The sequence below is a fragment of the Zonotrichia albicollis genome, chromosome 18 (genome assembly GCF_047830755.1).
Source record: "Zonotrichia albicollis isolate bZonAlb1 chromosome 18, bZonAlb1.hap1, whole genome shotgun sequence".
Lineage (NCBI taxonomy): Eukaryota > Metazoa > Chordata > Aves > Passeriformes > Passerellidae > Zonotrichia > Zonotrichia albicollis.
The window spans coordinates 7,583,412-7,599,114 of record NC_133836.1 but is presented as its reverse complement, the minus strand read 5'-3'; the positions used below and the strand labels follow the sequence as shown (position 1 = coordinate 7,599,114).

General features: G+C 40.1%; 1 protein-coding gene across 5 annotated transcripts in view; it reads right to left on the bottom strand.

Annotated features, from left to right (window-relative positions):
• Nucleotides 1-15,703, bottom strand: part of GNB1L (G protein subunit beta 1 like) — a 48,901-nt gene that overhangs the window by 20,668 nt on the left and 12,530 nt on the right. For 2 of the 5 annotated variants that reach the window (XM_074554670.1, XM_074554672.1), the window contains exons 2-3: nt 1,495-1,622; nt 1,117-1,242 (exon numbers count right to left, since the gene is read on the bottom strand). In XM_074554670.1, the coding sequence (XP_074410771.1) occupies nt 1,117-1,242; nt 1,495-1,610 (242 nt within the window). In that variant the 5' untranslated portion in view covers nt 1,611-1,622. Of the gene's footprint in view, nt 1-1,116; nt 1,243-1,494; nt 1,623-2,983; nt 3,317-14,322; nt 14,347-14,846; nt 15,229-15,703 lie in introns of those variants that run through there. The other 3 variants (XM_074554673.1, XM_074554674.1, XM_074554671.1) reach the window with 3 other exon arrangements.

Here is a 15,703-nt window from a genome sequence, read left to right as displayed (position 1 = left end):
CACTGGCTCTAGAACAAAGTAGCACTCTGCAGAAGCTTCCAATGCATAAACTACCTTAGCACAGGATATATGTCCTTGTGTTATCACCTGGTCATCAAAAATCCCTTACCCATGTCTTACTTTAATTAGCAGTATCACCTGAAGAAGCATGAAACCAAAACAGAAGAGATGTAAATCTACAGGCTGTTGGGACTTCTTCAGCATCAGTGCTGTTCAGCTGAGTGACAAACTGACACAACATTTATAGCACTGTGGATACAGTGTGATACTGCAAGAAATTGTTGTGATTTAGCTTTACAAGAGAAAAATTAAAGTACAGATAAATGCTGTCCTAAAACTGCACTGCTATGTGAAGTGTTAGAACTATTCAGTAAAAACAGAGGTACAGAAAAACTCTGTAATTACACAAACAATGCTCATTCAATATGATTTTATGGGGGAGAGTTGATAATTGTACTTAAGCAGATAAGAAATATAAATGCTAATGAGTTCCACTGTATATTATGAGATGTCTTCTCTAGATAAACATGTCAGAACACCTCCTAATCATACAGACACTTTGGCATCTACTCTAGATCACCTGTCTAATCCAAAGTACACAAATCTTCCTGACCTTCCTTTGCTAAACAAGAACAGAAGGTATTTTGCAACAAAGCAAAAGCATGAAACTCAGCATTCTTGCTCATTTTCAGTCTTCCACTCTCCATCTCTGATTCTTCTCTTTCTTCCTTCCCTTTTCTCCATCTCCCTTCTATTTATAAATTCTTTTTTCAATCTTCCCCAGGAACCACTTCAAATCAACTTCAAATCCAAGTGTATTTCCTTGACCCAAAGACCTCACCTGTTCTTAGTAAAGATACTACAAGTCCCAAGTTGTTATGATATCATAACACACATCATAAATAAATTAATTGCATCTTTCCCCCTCCAACCTCCACCCTTTCTGTTCTAGAGTTTTTCTGTCTTTTTTTACTTCAGTTCATTTCCATATGTGTTGGAGAAACTTTAACTGACTCCAGAATTAAGAGAACCCTTTGTGTTCCCGCCCCTCTTTTTTCCCCTTGAACCACAGACAAGAGACAAGAAAAATTTCAGGTTTTTGCCTGCTTTGCTAACCTGAGAAGCCTGTCTTTACCACCCATTGTCTTCACACAGCAGACAGATTTTCTTCCATGGCCATCCAATGCTGTGTCCACTCTGCGTGTTTTCAGGTTCCAGACATGGACAAACCCATTCTCAGACCTGGCAGTAGGAAGAGATGCTTTTAGTGTGAGCACTGCATGGAGGTGATCAGTCTGATGATTTTCTTTTTGTTTGCTAGTTTTTTTGTTTTGTTTCCAAAACTGAAGCTGTATGCACAAGTTACACACCCATCATGCAAAAACACGAATGCTGTTGTTTTCCCCAGAAGCACCTTGTCAAAATAATACACTTCAATTCAAAAAGAAACAACCATATGACATTCAGCAGAGCCAGAAATCCCGGTGTATTTACCCAGAGAAAAGAAGGGGGATATCAGGTTCTGGGCCTCCACAGGAAAAATGCAGAGTGTGGACTGCAGCACTGGTGCCTCTGAGCACAAACTGTGGATCCGGAGGTGGCAGAGCCATCGGAGCAGTGAACTGGGGGGTGAGAAGCAGACACAGATATCACAGAGGGTAAAGCAGCCTTTAAATATATTCTGAGCAGGACACTTGCTTCTGCTCTTTCCTCTCTGAATTTTCTTTGTTGAATGTTCTATTTGCCAGCCAGCTGAGGGTGAAGTGTTTGCTCCTAGGATGAGCTGCTGGAGCAGGTGTCCATTCCTCTCTCAGCAAGGTGCTGAGCTGGCCACGCGCAGGCACCTCTCGCACACTTGTAAATCCCAAATCGGTCAGCTGCTCCCCCTGTGCTCAAGGGAGATAAATACAAGAAACCTGACACCCATCATTTGAGTGGGCAAGCAATTTATCATTCTGCTTTAGGCCCCTGGCTAAGTCTCTCCCCTTCCTCTCCACAAAAATACTACTTTTGTGTTTTTTTCAGAAAAGCATTGCAGTGAACATATCAACTGAAAAGAATTTCAGATCACAGAATCACAGAATCACTATGTTGGAAGAGACCTTCAAGATCACTGAGTCCAGCCCATGCCCTCACACCTCCACTAAACCATGGCACCCAGTGCCACATCCAGTCTTTTTTAAACACATCCAGGGATGGTGACTCCACCAACTCCTCAAGCAGAGCATTCCAATAGTTTATCATTCTTTCTGTAAAAAAATTTTTCCTAATATCCAAACTGTAGGTGTAGAAGAAGGGATTACAAGTAACCTTGCCCCTGATAAGTCGCAGTTGTACTAATTACCAAAGAAGAACAGTCTTGTCCTTAATGGGTCATAGCTATTGACTAATAAAGATATGTGTGATAAAAGGGGTGGGTTGGCTGGTCAGGGAGAGCCTTGGAGGAAGAAAGATCACCTTGAGGAGGTAAAGGAGCCCTGAGAAAGAAGGAACGATCCAGAGAGACACACAGAAGAATGAAACAAGGAAGAGAGTTGCTGCTGCAAAAGATCTGCTGTGACGTCAGTCTGGGTCTGACAGAGTTAGAGCCTCTTGTTGGAACCTGCAGTCATAGCTGAGCTGGGTAAAAAACCAGAGGCAGCAAGGAAGTACTTGTGGTCCTATCCCAGCAGGAAACAGCCAGCAGTCAGTCTGTCAGAGAAGCCAACAGCAGGAACTTGCTGTAGTCAGAGTCAGGCTGGCTAAGCTGTAAAGAATAAACCAGGACCATTTTCATGTTGTTAAATGAGAATCTGTGTGTTGGCTCATCTCTACCCGTAATGAGAGGTCTGCTGCAACACCTGAGACTAAAATAGGATATCTGAAGGCACCAATAAAGAAGGAGTAATCTACCTTTTATCTGGGCTGCAGCACAAGGGAAAAGGAGAGCAAAGGCCACCCACCTCCTACCTACAGACTGGGGAGGTAATGAACACTCCCTTACCTGGATCTAGTGGTTTATAGGCACAAGAGTAATTTGTAATATAGTCCACCTTGAACTGGGAGTTGATGGGATAATGATCTGCCAGCTTGATCACCTTCCTGAAAGCATCATAAATGAAGATGATCAGGGAGGAAAATCCTTCTTTGATGAAGTGTGTGAAGTACTTGACCAGGAGGCTGGCATTGGTGGCCACAAGCATGAGACACTGGAAGGGGTGACCAGAGGCCGATGCAGAGGCAGAACTCCAGGTAGTCAGAATCACTGTCCCTGCAACATCCAGCCGGTATTTTCCTTGGCTCAGCTTAAGACTGTGTCCTCTTGCTCTGTCAGCTGCTGCCAGGAGAAAGAGACCAACCCCACCTGAGTACAGGCACCTTTCAGGAAGTTGTAGAGAGTGATAAGGTCACCTCTGAGTCTCCCTTTCTCCAGGCTAAACAGCCTCAGCTCCCTCAGTCGTTCCTCACAGGGTTTGTGTCCCAAGCCCCTCACCAGCCTTTTTGCCCTTCTCTGTGTGCACTCCAGCATGTCAGTGTCCTTCCTAAACTGAGGGCACAGAACTGGACACAGCACTTGAGGTGTGGCCTCACCAGTGCCGAGTACAGGGGCAGAATGAGCTCCCTGCTCCTGCTGGCCACACCTTTCCTGATCCAGGCCAGGTCCATTGGCCTTCCTGGCTACCAGGGCACTCTGCTGGCTCATGCTGAGTCTGTTGTTGACCAGTACCCCCAGGTCCCTTTCTGCCTGGGCACTGTGTGCCTGGCAGAGGACAATTCCTGACGAGCTCACAGGGACAGCCTGTGTGATCCCCACAGGCACTCACTGCTCGGGCCCCTCACCAGGTACTTCCCTTCATTAACAGCTTTGCAGGCAGCTGTGCACAAACACTGGAGATGGATGAGGACAAATTTTCTGTTCTTATTTGTTGCAAATGACCCTCCAGACCTGTGCTGAGACAGGGCAACCAGCAGCTGATTCAACTGGAAATATAATTTGCAGTTAATTGGAAAATGCATTACAATGTCCATTACAATAAATATTTTCACCATAAGAAGTGTTTCCTCCCCATTCTGTGCCATTACTAGCCACACTTGTATATCTGCTGCTTCCTTTCTGACCTAACCTCACAAAGAAAAGGGCAGCTTCTGCCACTGCAAGTGCCACCTGCCATCACTTTTTCCCACTCATGTGTATATTACCCCAGATTTAACAAAAGGTGTTCAGAATTCAGTAAGGGATGATCAGCAGGTGTTTGCCTACTGGTTCACAGCAGAGGAACCACACAGAATAAGAATGGAGTGCAAGAGCTACACAGTCCATGGCAAAACAGCCCAAATTTTCATTGCCATCTCACCTCAGTACCAGCTTTCAAACTGTGCTTAAGGGATGCACTTGCTTAATGCACCTCATTTGCAGGTCTACATTGAGTGTTTATAGATCAGTTATCACCAAGGTATCTATAGGTTTTAATTAAATGCAATTATCTCTTAGGGCTAGTGATGAAACAGGATTCTTCAGTGTAATGTGCAGTTCTCTCTCAATAGCACTGTGCAATTAGGTATGAAAAGAACGAGCTCAGTGGATCCCCTCTGTGTTTTAGGGCCCTGACTCATCGCTTTGATGAAGCTGCTGGATGATCCAGACCCATGGCAGGCTGGAGCACATGTTCAGATGTACATGATGTGCACATTGGCCCCCATGGTGAGATGCAGCTCCCAAGTGCCCGTCTGCAACACGCTCCCTCTGAGTTAGAAACCTGTCAGAGCAAGGACTTTGTCACCAAGGGAAACCTCTTTGGGGCACTACAGCTGAGTGCTGGTGCCCTCAAAACAACACTTTTGTAGGATCTGATAAATAAAAGAGTAGCTAAGAGCTTGTCAGAGGGTCCCACTTCACAGTGGAGCAACTCTGGCTCACTGCACTGAGCGAGGAAATAGAACTGAGGCAAGCCAGAGGCTACCTGGGATTACAAGGCAGGTTTTTAATAGCATTTTTCTAATTACTGACACAGAGGTTTTTGCTGACAGACAGCAAGTGTGTGCGTGGCTGTGGGAAGGGTTTTACCTGGCATGGAACAGACACTACTAATGCATGTCTTTACAAGGATGATATTTCAGAAAAATCCTCACACCAGTTACAGGAAAAAACAACCTACTGAAACCATACTTCTGAGCTGCAAGCTATTGAAGGCACTTTTTGCTCCTCAGAGTCTGGTTCTTTCCTTGCTTTTCTGCTAATCCTATATGTGAATCTGGAAATTTGGCTTAATATGGAATCTAATGTTTATTGAGTCCTTATTACTTCCTATCATGATCTGGCAGATGAATGGTAGTGTGACAGTATTTAGTGTCTCATTTTTCTTCCAGCAGGTGCTGAACTATAAAATTTCATCTTTGTTGCCTTTTTTTATCCATGAGCTTGGACAAGTCACTTAAGACAAGATTTAATAAAAAGTTGTTAGGTACCTACAGAAAGTCCCATGAGGTTGCAAAGAGATGGAAATGTGGGGTACTGGTAGTTTAATACTTCCAAGAAAGCATCAGTCTGTTCCTGCTGACATACAAGCACGCTCACAAAAATGCCCCTTAGCCTACCTTCAACTCAGCAGGCAGCTCGGGGTCTCTCCTCACAGGGATAATGAAGTACATTGTGGTGTACTGATTCAAACAGATAATGGTTCCACAGTGCTGTGCTAAGCAGACAGCTACAAACTTGCTAAATTTGATGATTGTAAGGTGGTTAAAGCCTCTGGGGAAATTTTTCAAAAGTACCTAAGTGATTTTGAAGCCTAAGACTCATTTCCAAATGAATTTTCAATCCTACATCTCTAGGACTTTTTAAAGTTTCACCCCAGGTGCCTAAAAATGAGTTCTCTAATTAGCACAACATTTATTTTCTTGTTAACTCTATCTAGCCTCAGGGAGACCAATCTGTTCTTGTTAACTGGGGATATCTGCAACAAATTTAATTAAATGAATTTGCTTAGTATTTAGTCTAGTCTGAGAGCAAATTCTGGCTCAAGGGCTTGAACAAACAAAATGCAACCTACAGAATAAAGTTCATTTAAAGGCGTTTCTGGGCTACACTGTATGTTTGTCCCTGAGTTGTTATCCTCTTGCCTCCTGTGGAAGGAGTGAAAAAACACGAATACATGAATCATTTTGCTCATGGCAGTGTTTGCTTGCAATACAGCATCACCTGTAAGAGAGGCAACACCTCACCATCAGGCTCTCTGGACTTTTAAAAAGAGATGTTCCACTTATTTCTGCAGCCTTCCCTGCCCTGGTAACAGCACGGTCCTTCAGGGCTGGGCTGCACTGACGTGGGACACACAGTGAGGAGTTTTCACAGAGTGCACTGCAAACCCTTGGGCTCCTGCACAATTACATTTCCTACACAAGTGGGGAGTGGAAACCCAGCTGCTCAAATGAGGGTTTCAATTAGTGAATGGCTGAGTGCACTGCACATGAGGTACCAAAAAGGGTTTTGTCTAAGAAAATGCATCTGCTAAATGCCTGAACAATTAAATTTCCTTCAAAATTACATTATTTTAAAGAACAATTCACTATTAATATCCCTCACAAATCTTACTTTGCTTAGGTTGCAATTAGAATAATCCTCAAACCATTTGAATTTCTATGCAGTGGTATTTCAGTATCATCACTTTAGCATTTGATATAAAAAAGTTAAGCTTTTATTTAATGAGAGTACTTTAAAATATGTAAATGTCAAAAGGATTACCTTAGAAAAATCTCCCAGAGAATTAAAAACATTAACAGATTCCCACAGGAAAAATTCCAGCAGAATTCAGCAATTCTCTTGTTCCCACTCCTGTCACTTATATTTCTATCACACATTGAAGCAAAAACAAATTGCTATTAAAATATCATCCAAACACCCTCCTCCCCCTAACAAACCCCACAGTTCACTTTGAGATACCAACAGCTCAAGCAAAGACAGGAAAAAATCCTCTTCTATTTTTCTTTAGGCTTATTTAGAGTAGTAAAACCTCAGTGGTAAAAGAGCTTTTTCAGGTATAGGAGAAATAAATCTCCCTAGGCATGTCTGGCAAACTGATTTGGGACTGAAACCAGCAGGTGTGCAGACATAATTACTACTGCAAAATATCCAACACATCCAGGTGTGCTCACAAACAGATACATGAAATCCCTGTTATTTTTTGACAATTCCCAGTCAACCAGGTGCCACCCTCCCAAAGGAAAAATCAGAGCAAAGAATGAGTTGAGAAAGATTTGAATAAATTGTTCTTCCCCCTTTCCAGGCTTTTTCATTGATACAAAAGCTCTTTTCTAGCCTGCAGTTCTGTGCCTGCCTGCAGCCCCTGACAAACCCTGCCCTGTGTCACAGCACCCTGGGCTCTGGTGCAAGGCTGTTTAGGAAGTGGGGCCTGAGCTGCAACTGCAGAGGCAGCCAGAGCAAATAACAGCCTGCTTGAAGTTAATGGTGCACTGCAAACAATTCTGTTTGTTCCATTCCATTTGCAATCTCCACCATTAAAATCCAGAGGGCAGCCCTGGCAGGATGAGCTTCCCAAAAGCAATGTTCCCGTTTCCAGCCTCCAAGCACTGCCCACAAGGAGGTTTTCAGTGCTGAAAGCACAAACACTCTCACCCAAGCAGTGCCCCACGCAGGGCTGCTGGGGCCTTTCCTTGGGGCTCAGCAGCCTCCCCAGAACCCGAGGGGCCCAAAGCCCCCGGGTCCCCTCACTGGATTGCACTGAATTGTGCTGGAACACAGCAGCACTTGGAAATACCTGACACAGCCCTGGCTGTCACTAAATGCTGCCTGGTTCTATGGCACTTCTCAGAATCAGAGAACGGGAATTTAGCACCACAAGAACCCATTTGATCAGTAACATTTTCACACATCAGTAAAAGAGATGCCAGACAAATCCATGCAAGTTGAACGAGCTGAAGTTCACCTCATCTGACTGCAAAAGTGAAATTTTTATAGGTTATTGACTACAAATTGTCTGAAAGCAGGTATATGGTTTGGTAAACCTTCAGACATGTTGTGACAGATTTTTAAGCCCAGCTTTTAATTTTGCATGTACAAACCAAAAAATATCAGAGCACACTGAAACAGGAAAGTCAGCAATACAAAGGGATGTTGTGAAACTGAAGAAACCTCTTTGCACCCGAGGTGCAAAGTAACTCAGCGATACAAAGAAATGCCTTTCTGGGTCCTGCAGCAAGGCAACACCACAAAACACACAGAGAACAGTGAAAATCCCAAACTAAAACCCAGGCACGCTGCTTTTCCAATTCTTACCCCAGCTGCCCAAAACACAGGATATGTCTGTTGTATGAAAAGACAGAAATGTGCACTGGCAAAAATAAAAGCAGCAGAAGCTTCATCAAGAGATGAGGGAGTGCTACACAAACAGTTGTAAAGGTCAGAGCCCCAGAATATATGAAAATTCATTTGTCAGTCACATAACAGTGCACCTTTCAGTTTAAAACTCTCATTTTTATCTTCAGTGCTAAATTCAGATAGAAACTGTATTGTACTTCTAGTGTTTCTTTAAACCAAATTTAAATAATAATTTACTTCAAGTGGAAATCAGAAAACAGTACAAATTTTTAAACCAATAAATTGATGTCAAGCAGAAATGAGAATTAGTGGACATTTTAGATTTAACCAGTAAATGTACTTATAAAGCACTCTTAATTTTCAGAGGTAGGGTTAACAAAATGCTTTCTTTTGAATTGCTTCTTTTTCATATTACTATTTACTTATGACTGCTAAACTAGTGATTAAGCACAGTGATGTATATTTGTGACTTCAAAACCAAATTAATTATGACAAATAACAACATTTAATTAAAAAAAACCACAACAGTGGACTGAGAACATTCATTAGTTTGTGCTTGCACTAGAAAATACCATATCCAGATAGTGTAGACAGATTTCTATCTTGCTTGCAAAACTTGCTGGTGAGTGCCCCATCAATGTCAAAGGGAACGCAGTGATTTCTATGACCCAGTTACAGAATCCTTCATGAGCTGATATAAAGCTGTTGCCACACAGGCAATGTTACAGCTGACAAGAGTCCTTCCTCTTACAGGTTGGGAACACCAAATGCTGTCAGAGCTTTCATTCTAAACAGCCACCAAATCATTTCTAATGACTACCAACCACTGCCTGCTCAGAAAAACACTTCAGAAGTCTCTGTTGGAGAAGGGCTGAGAGCCTCCATTTCCCACTGACTCCTAGCAAAGTTAGGAGTTCATGCTTTCTCAGGAGATCCCCAAAATTACCTTCTCTCTTGACATTTAGACAATGAATGATGGAGGTTTCCACATTTTAATTGTATTAGTCAATGGACAGATAGCAAACAAAACTGCTTATCAGCAACTGGTGATATGCCAAGAAATCTTAAGGGAGCAGGGGAGAAAATGACTAATAACCATCATGCACTGCAACGCATTTTTAATGATTTCAGCTCAGATAATGGCTCCTCCCAGCATTAGCACCCTCTCTGTCTGTAGGCATTCCTTACCTGAAAAAAGCTAAACCACACTATATTAAGATTTTAAGTAATGAAGTTTGCAAGAAAAATGTATATAAAGGTCAGTGTGTAACCTTCACGAATACTGAAACCCAAGCTTGTGTCTCGAGGTTCAATTTCAAATATTTCCATCTGCAATTTTCAAAAAAGTCACTGTACAACAATTAGTTTCTATATGAAAACATAGCTTCAGCATGGGAACAAAACTAAGAATGATTATAATCATTTGAAAGACACTGAGTTAGCATATGGATCTCATTGCCACTTACACATTTTGGTCACTGGAACAAAAAGCTATTAATCAATATGTAAAAGCCATAAATTAACATAAACATTAATCATTCTAATACTCCCCCTGTGTCAGATTGATAATTTTTTTTCAGTCTTTCATTCTGACATATGTGCCTTCAGCTATCAGCTGTTTGACCTTTTTTAACACAATTAAACATTTTGGGCATTGCAAATCTTACTGAAGTAAACATTATGGAGACAGACAAATGTCATGGATACATTTATGCCAAAAATATGGGATCTGAAAACGTGAGAGCCCCTGCCTCTCATGGTATTGCACTAGCTTTTAATAAGGGAGCCTAAAATGCAGCATGAAATACAGCTGAAACAGATGAAATTGTAGTGTTTCATAAACAGGTTCAATTTGCAGATGAGGGAAAAGACACCCATCTGTTTTACTTTCTGAAACCATTAATTGCTTGGAAAAGTGCAATGATGTAACTACAGCCAGCCTTGTTTGGAGAAAGAAAGCATAAAAGCCCACAGGAGTTCAGCTCTACAACACACCCTGCATAAAATTGCTGGGGACACAAAAGACAATAAATGATTAATCACTTTGAAAACTTGAAGAATATGAATAGGCATTTATATACACACCAAGTAAGTTTTTAAAAAAGGATTTATATAACTCTCTTGACCATAACATCAGCCCTAGAATGAATTTAAGTTTGTCCATGTGATAAATCATTGAAATCTAGCAGAAAATTGATGAGCCAAGGACCATCAAAAGAGTGTTTGGAGTGGCCTCCAGTTCAGCCATGCACAGCAATCTGTCAGCCACGGGCTCTGTCTGCCCATCCTCCTTAATTAGGGGTGCTCAGAGTGCAGCATCAGCCACAAAGCTTTTGCTTCCAAGAGCTAATCATGTCCTCAGATAGCATGGGCTTAATTAAACGTCCTCCAGACATTTTTGCAGACATTCCAGCAATAATCTTGTTTGGTAACAAACTATTAAAAAGAATTGACAGAGAAGAAATATATCAAGTTGTTACAGCAACTGAGGTTATTTAGGCCAGAATTATATGTCTGCAATTAAGGATTCTGTAACTCTGAGCAATTAAAATATCACTTTATTTGAAAACTAATTAATTCTAAACACATATTTTTCCCATGACAAACTTTTATGATTGTTTAATTTATTCCATTCTAATTACACTTTAATTAATCTACTCTTGTATAATATTATACTGTTATTCTGGCATTTGACCAACGAAGACAATAAATTGATTGCAGTTCCTTTGTGCAAGAGCAGAAACTGTCATGCCAGTTTCAACACCACGTTTATTTATTTGTCTGTTCTATTACTTTTCCTTTCCTCCCACAGGGCATAGGAACATGAAACACAGCACAAATCAGATGACATTTTGTCTTCTATACTTTCTTCTTAGAAGTGTGAAGTATAACAAGAATTTTCAGAATTAAGGAAAAGTATATGTGACATGATATTACATAATAAAATACAACCAATCGTAAATGAATTTATACTTCTAAAATATGCCTCTTATTAATGACTTATTAACTGATTCCTGATGTACAGGACTATGTCCAGAGCTGCTGGAAATGGAGTTGTTTCCACGAACATTGAGGTCTGCTCAGGATCTGGCTTGATACAGTCAACAAAAAGGGAAAAAGTGACCAAATCCCATTTTCATACCAATCTTAAAATTAAATTAATTCAGTATCTTCCTAAGTTTAAAACCCACTGCATTTTAATTTTGCATCAAGTCACCTTTGATTCAACTAAAGGAAAAGTATATAAATTCTTTTGCATTAAGCTGCAATAAAATAAATATATACAAATATTGTATTACACATTGAATTAGTTGTGTTGTATTTTATTTTGCTTTGGCCATACGTCAGGTAAAAGTGACTGTTGTTTACAGTCAAAAGTCTGCAATGTTTTTTTTTAATATGAATATCCCTGAAGTTGCCAGTTCTCACTCATTTGCTGGGAGGAGATGGTGAGAAGTGACACTTTATGAAGACACAATGAAGCAATCTGCTTTTCATGTACTTTTAAAACTTCAGTTTGTGTTCCTGGCCGCAGGCTCCCCTCTGCTCATGGAACACCCCGTGCTGAGATGGGCAGAGGTGGGCAAGGAATTAAACTGCGCTGCAAGCTGAGCTCTGACAGTGCTTCCCAAAATATTTCTTTCACTTTAATGACACAGTTTACATTTCATAGAATTAAAAAGACAAGTACAAAATACATTCACAAAATACATCTTCATTAAAGGAAGAAAAAAGACTCTGCAATGAGCTGAACGGGCTATGTACTTCACCAGCTTATGGTAGGAGATGCATTTATATCAGATTTTACCTATTTCCTACTCCATGTTTATATTGTCATTTGTTTCACAACAGTTTAAAAATATACTTTAAAACTGCAAATAGCAAACAAGATAAATTGACATAAATACAGAAGAAATATTAAACAACCAATAACCAATTTCTATTTGTGACCAGCTTGTATTTTGAAATCCAAATTTTGGATCTGATCTATGCCTGTCCAAACTGCCAGATGATATTGGTGAGACTGCTCAGACAAGGCAGGGTTTGCAGGACCTGTTCATTATCCCAGTGTTCCATAAAGCATTTTCTCCTTGGGAGCTTTCTGTTTCTGTATAAACTACAGCACATCTATTCCCTCTCTGCAGATGGAAGCTGTGGCAGGGACAGGGAGTGACCCCCAAGGTGCCACAGCCCCAGAACAGGGACTGGAACTCCCTCCCTGACTCCAGGCACAGACAGTCCCTGCCCAGGGACACTGAGATTCACGTGCCATGGGGTATTTTAAGAAAAAGCAAGTGGACATTCTGTATTAATTCATTAGATTAAAGCTTTAAATCCTTATTCAAGTCAGAAAAAAATCTTCTCACGCTTAGAAACAAACTGCATTTCAGTAAAGACCATCACATTTGGTACTTAACACTTCACTTTCTCCAAGAACCCCTTCAGCATTGAAAAGAAAGAAAAGACTTGTGTGGTGTACACCACTTTTAAATTTATGACTCAGAAGATCATTAACTATTTTTATGTTATGAAATATCCTCCAAAATTCAAGCTCAATTACTAATAGTATGTATCACTTGTCTACTAGGATTCCTATTCCATCCAGCCTAAGTATTTGGATAAGCCAAGTTACTGGACAGCAACTTAGTCCAAGAACTCTAGTAGGGATCACTGTAATTCCACTGCAAACAGGAACAACATTTACAAAGCAAATATTATCTGAATATCAAATGAAAAAAATTATGTTTATTTTAACATTTTAGGCTAAGCTTACACTTTAGACATAACTGTTCTTTCATGTCAGTTTGATCACATGAATCTACACCTGTTTTCCACAAGTGTGTAGGATGCATTAGTTAAATATGCTCATCTCCAAGCATATGAGCATTTGCTCATATGTTAAACAGTTAAACTGTTAAAATGTGAGGGATATTGATAAAAAACTGATTCCACATTTAACAGGTTGAATACTGATGATGTTTAATTCCCAGTTTCTGGTACAGTTTCCTGTGTCTGTGATGTTCTTACCAGTTAGTTTCTCTTTTGTTCTAACAAGTAACACTAACTACTATTTAGCAAACGGAGGGAAATTAACCCAAAGTTACAGACTGGAATTGCAGTTTACACATTTAACTTCAAGCTTCACTCCTCTCATCCACCATAAATTACTCCTGACCAAAAATACAGTGAAAAATGCAACACTGTTTCAGCACATTAATTTGAAACTTTGAACAATTGTGCCGTACCTGAACTTGAACTCCCAGCCTTTGAATTTGTGCTGAACAGCCCCCATTGTACCGCGCTTTTATGCTGGCAGGAACTGAAGTGTCAATCTTTCATCAGATAATCAGATTATGTCATGTTCTGACCAAATTCATTAGGAAAACTTTTACCAACCCTATTATCTCAAACCAGAAAATCTAGATCAAAGTATAACCGATTTTACAGCACAATAAAACTGTTATAAATATTTAAACATTAATTAAATGGCTCCTTTTGTTAAAAGTAAATAAATAATTGAAAGCTACCTTTGCTTGTAAGTGCTATCGAATGCAACCACATTTATCACATTTCTAAGAAAACCAGGTTCTATATATGGTGGAGAGTGGGAAGAAAAGCACTTAAAAGTCATTTGAGAAGATGGAGGGTGGCTAGACTTTTAAATCATTTGCCTAAAGAAAGTCACACTGAGTGCTCATTCTGGTGACAAAGCACTAATCCCTGAATGTCTTTGTTAACTCCATTCACATTGGACAATTTTATCTACTTCATGCAGATGTGCTGGATGGACACTACATTCAAAAGGAGAGAAGAAATCCTCTTTAAGAAAATCCGTAATTCTCAGTAAATGCAATTGTATTGTAATATATTGTTTTCTTCCTGGAATGTGCATGATCTTGTCTCCTAAAAAGGTAAATAACTGTAATTAACTTCAGCAGATGTATTTTCTGCTTGTTGATCAGATATGACATCTGCATAAACCAAACACTGAATGAAAGAGTACTTACTACTTTCCCTTGTCCCAGTTTCAGCTGGATAGCAAACATGGCATAAAAAGGAATCAAAGAATTCATATTAAAATAATTAACAGCAAGGAACCAATCTTAGACTAATCCATGAGCAGAAGCAGCGACAGGACAGTCATCAATACTGATTTTGCATATTTTTCAGTACTACAATCAGATTCTCCATCTGTAACTCAAACTTTAAAAGTATGATAATTTACGGAAAGGAGATTAATTTAGCCATTTTGAGTCAAAGCCTTATTTCATAGCTTCATCCCAAATCCTGTATATTGTTAGGATCCCTTTCCCCTTTGAAGACTTAGTGAATGATTGAAGCTTCTACTTTCTGAGAAACAGATAACACAAGACTAGTAATCTGACTCTAAGCCACTGGATAAAGGCAGTTTGTTTCCTCTTAGCCCATCTGTCAACACCTCTTCAGTAATTAGTCCTAATTATTACAAAGGGCTAGCCTCCCATTCGCATTATTAAATCAGAAATAGTATCATAGCCAGGTATCTTTCAACGCCTCCCAGACTGGCGACCTTCGATTTCATTGAATCCTCTATCAGTATCCGCCTTTGGAAGAGCCTCCACAGTAATTTTAGCATCAGCTTCAAAGATGCAGATCCCACAGTGGAATTCCAGGGATGCATTCATATACACACCCACATCATGTGACAGGAGAGCAAGCAACACAATTGACCTTTGCATTGTTCTCTAAACTCCTGTGATATAAAACACACATTTCTGTTTTACACAATGGAACTGGTTTTTGCCTGCGTGCTTCGAAGCGCTCCTTTGAACTAAACGCTGATAGGAAGAATAGTGAAACCGTGTATAAAGATGAAGGTCAAATCTTTGTTAGGAAAACAATGCATCTGAGACTTTTTTTCAGACCAAGATAAATTTGCAAGGAGTAAACAGTAACTAAAAATATTCATAAACGTATTTAAGTGTGAAGATTTAAAAGGCTTCTTTTGTTTATTTTTGCCATATAGCTGAAGTACTTCCCCAGAGAAGTGGAAAACAAAAGGATGATGACATCCAAATTCTCACAGAACCAAAGCTCAATTAGCTGAGGCTTTAGTCAGACTACCTTAAGCTCTTTATTTGCATTAACATTTACTTCATTGAAACAAGAGAAAAGATATTCCTAAGAACCAAACACTCCATTTCTTTTGATCAAAAGCCAAACATGTTTCCCAATTACACACCTGAGACCAGGAGTGAGGATTTGTTCATGGTGGATTTCTCATCAACAGCAGGGTACCAGCAGTTTCCACAGCCACAATGAGCTGACCTGAGCTGCACTCAGTTTATGGCTCATGCAAGTATCCCTGCTAAAAGCCTGTGCCCAGAGTACAGGAGCTACACATAATAT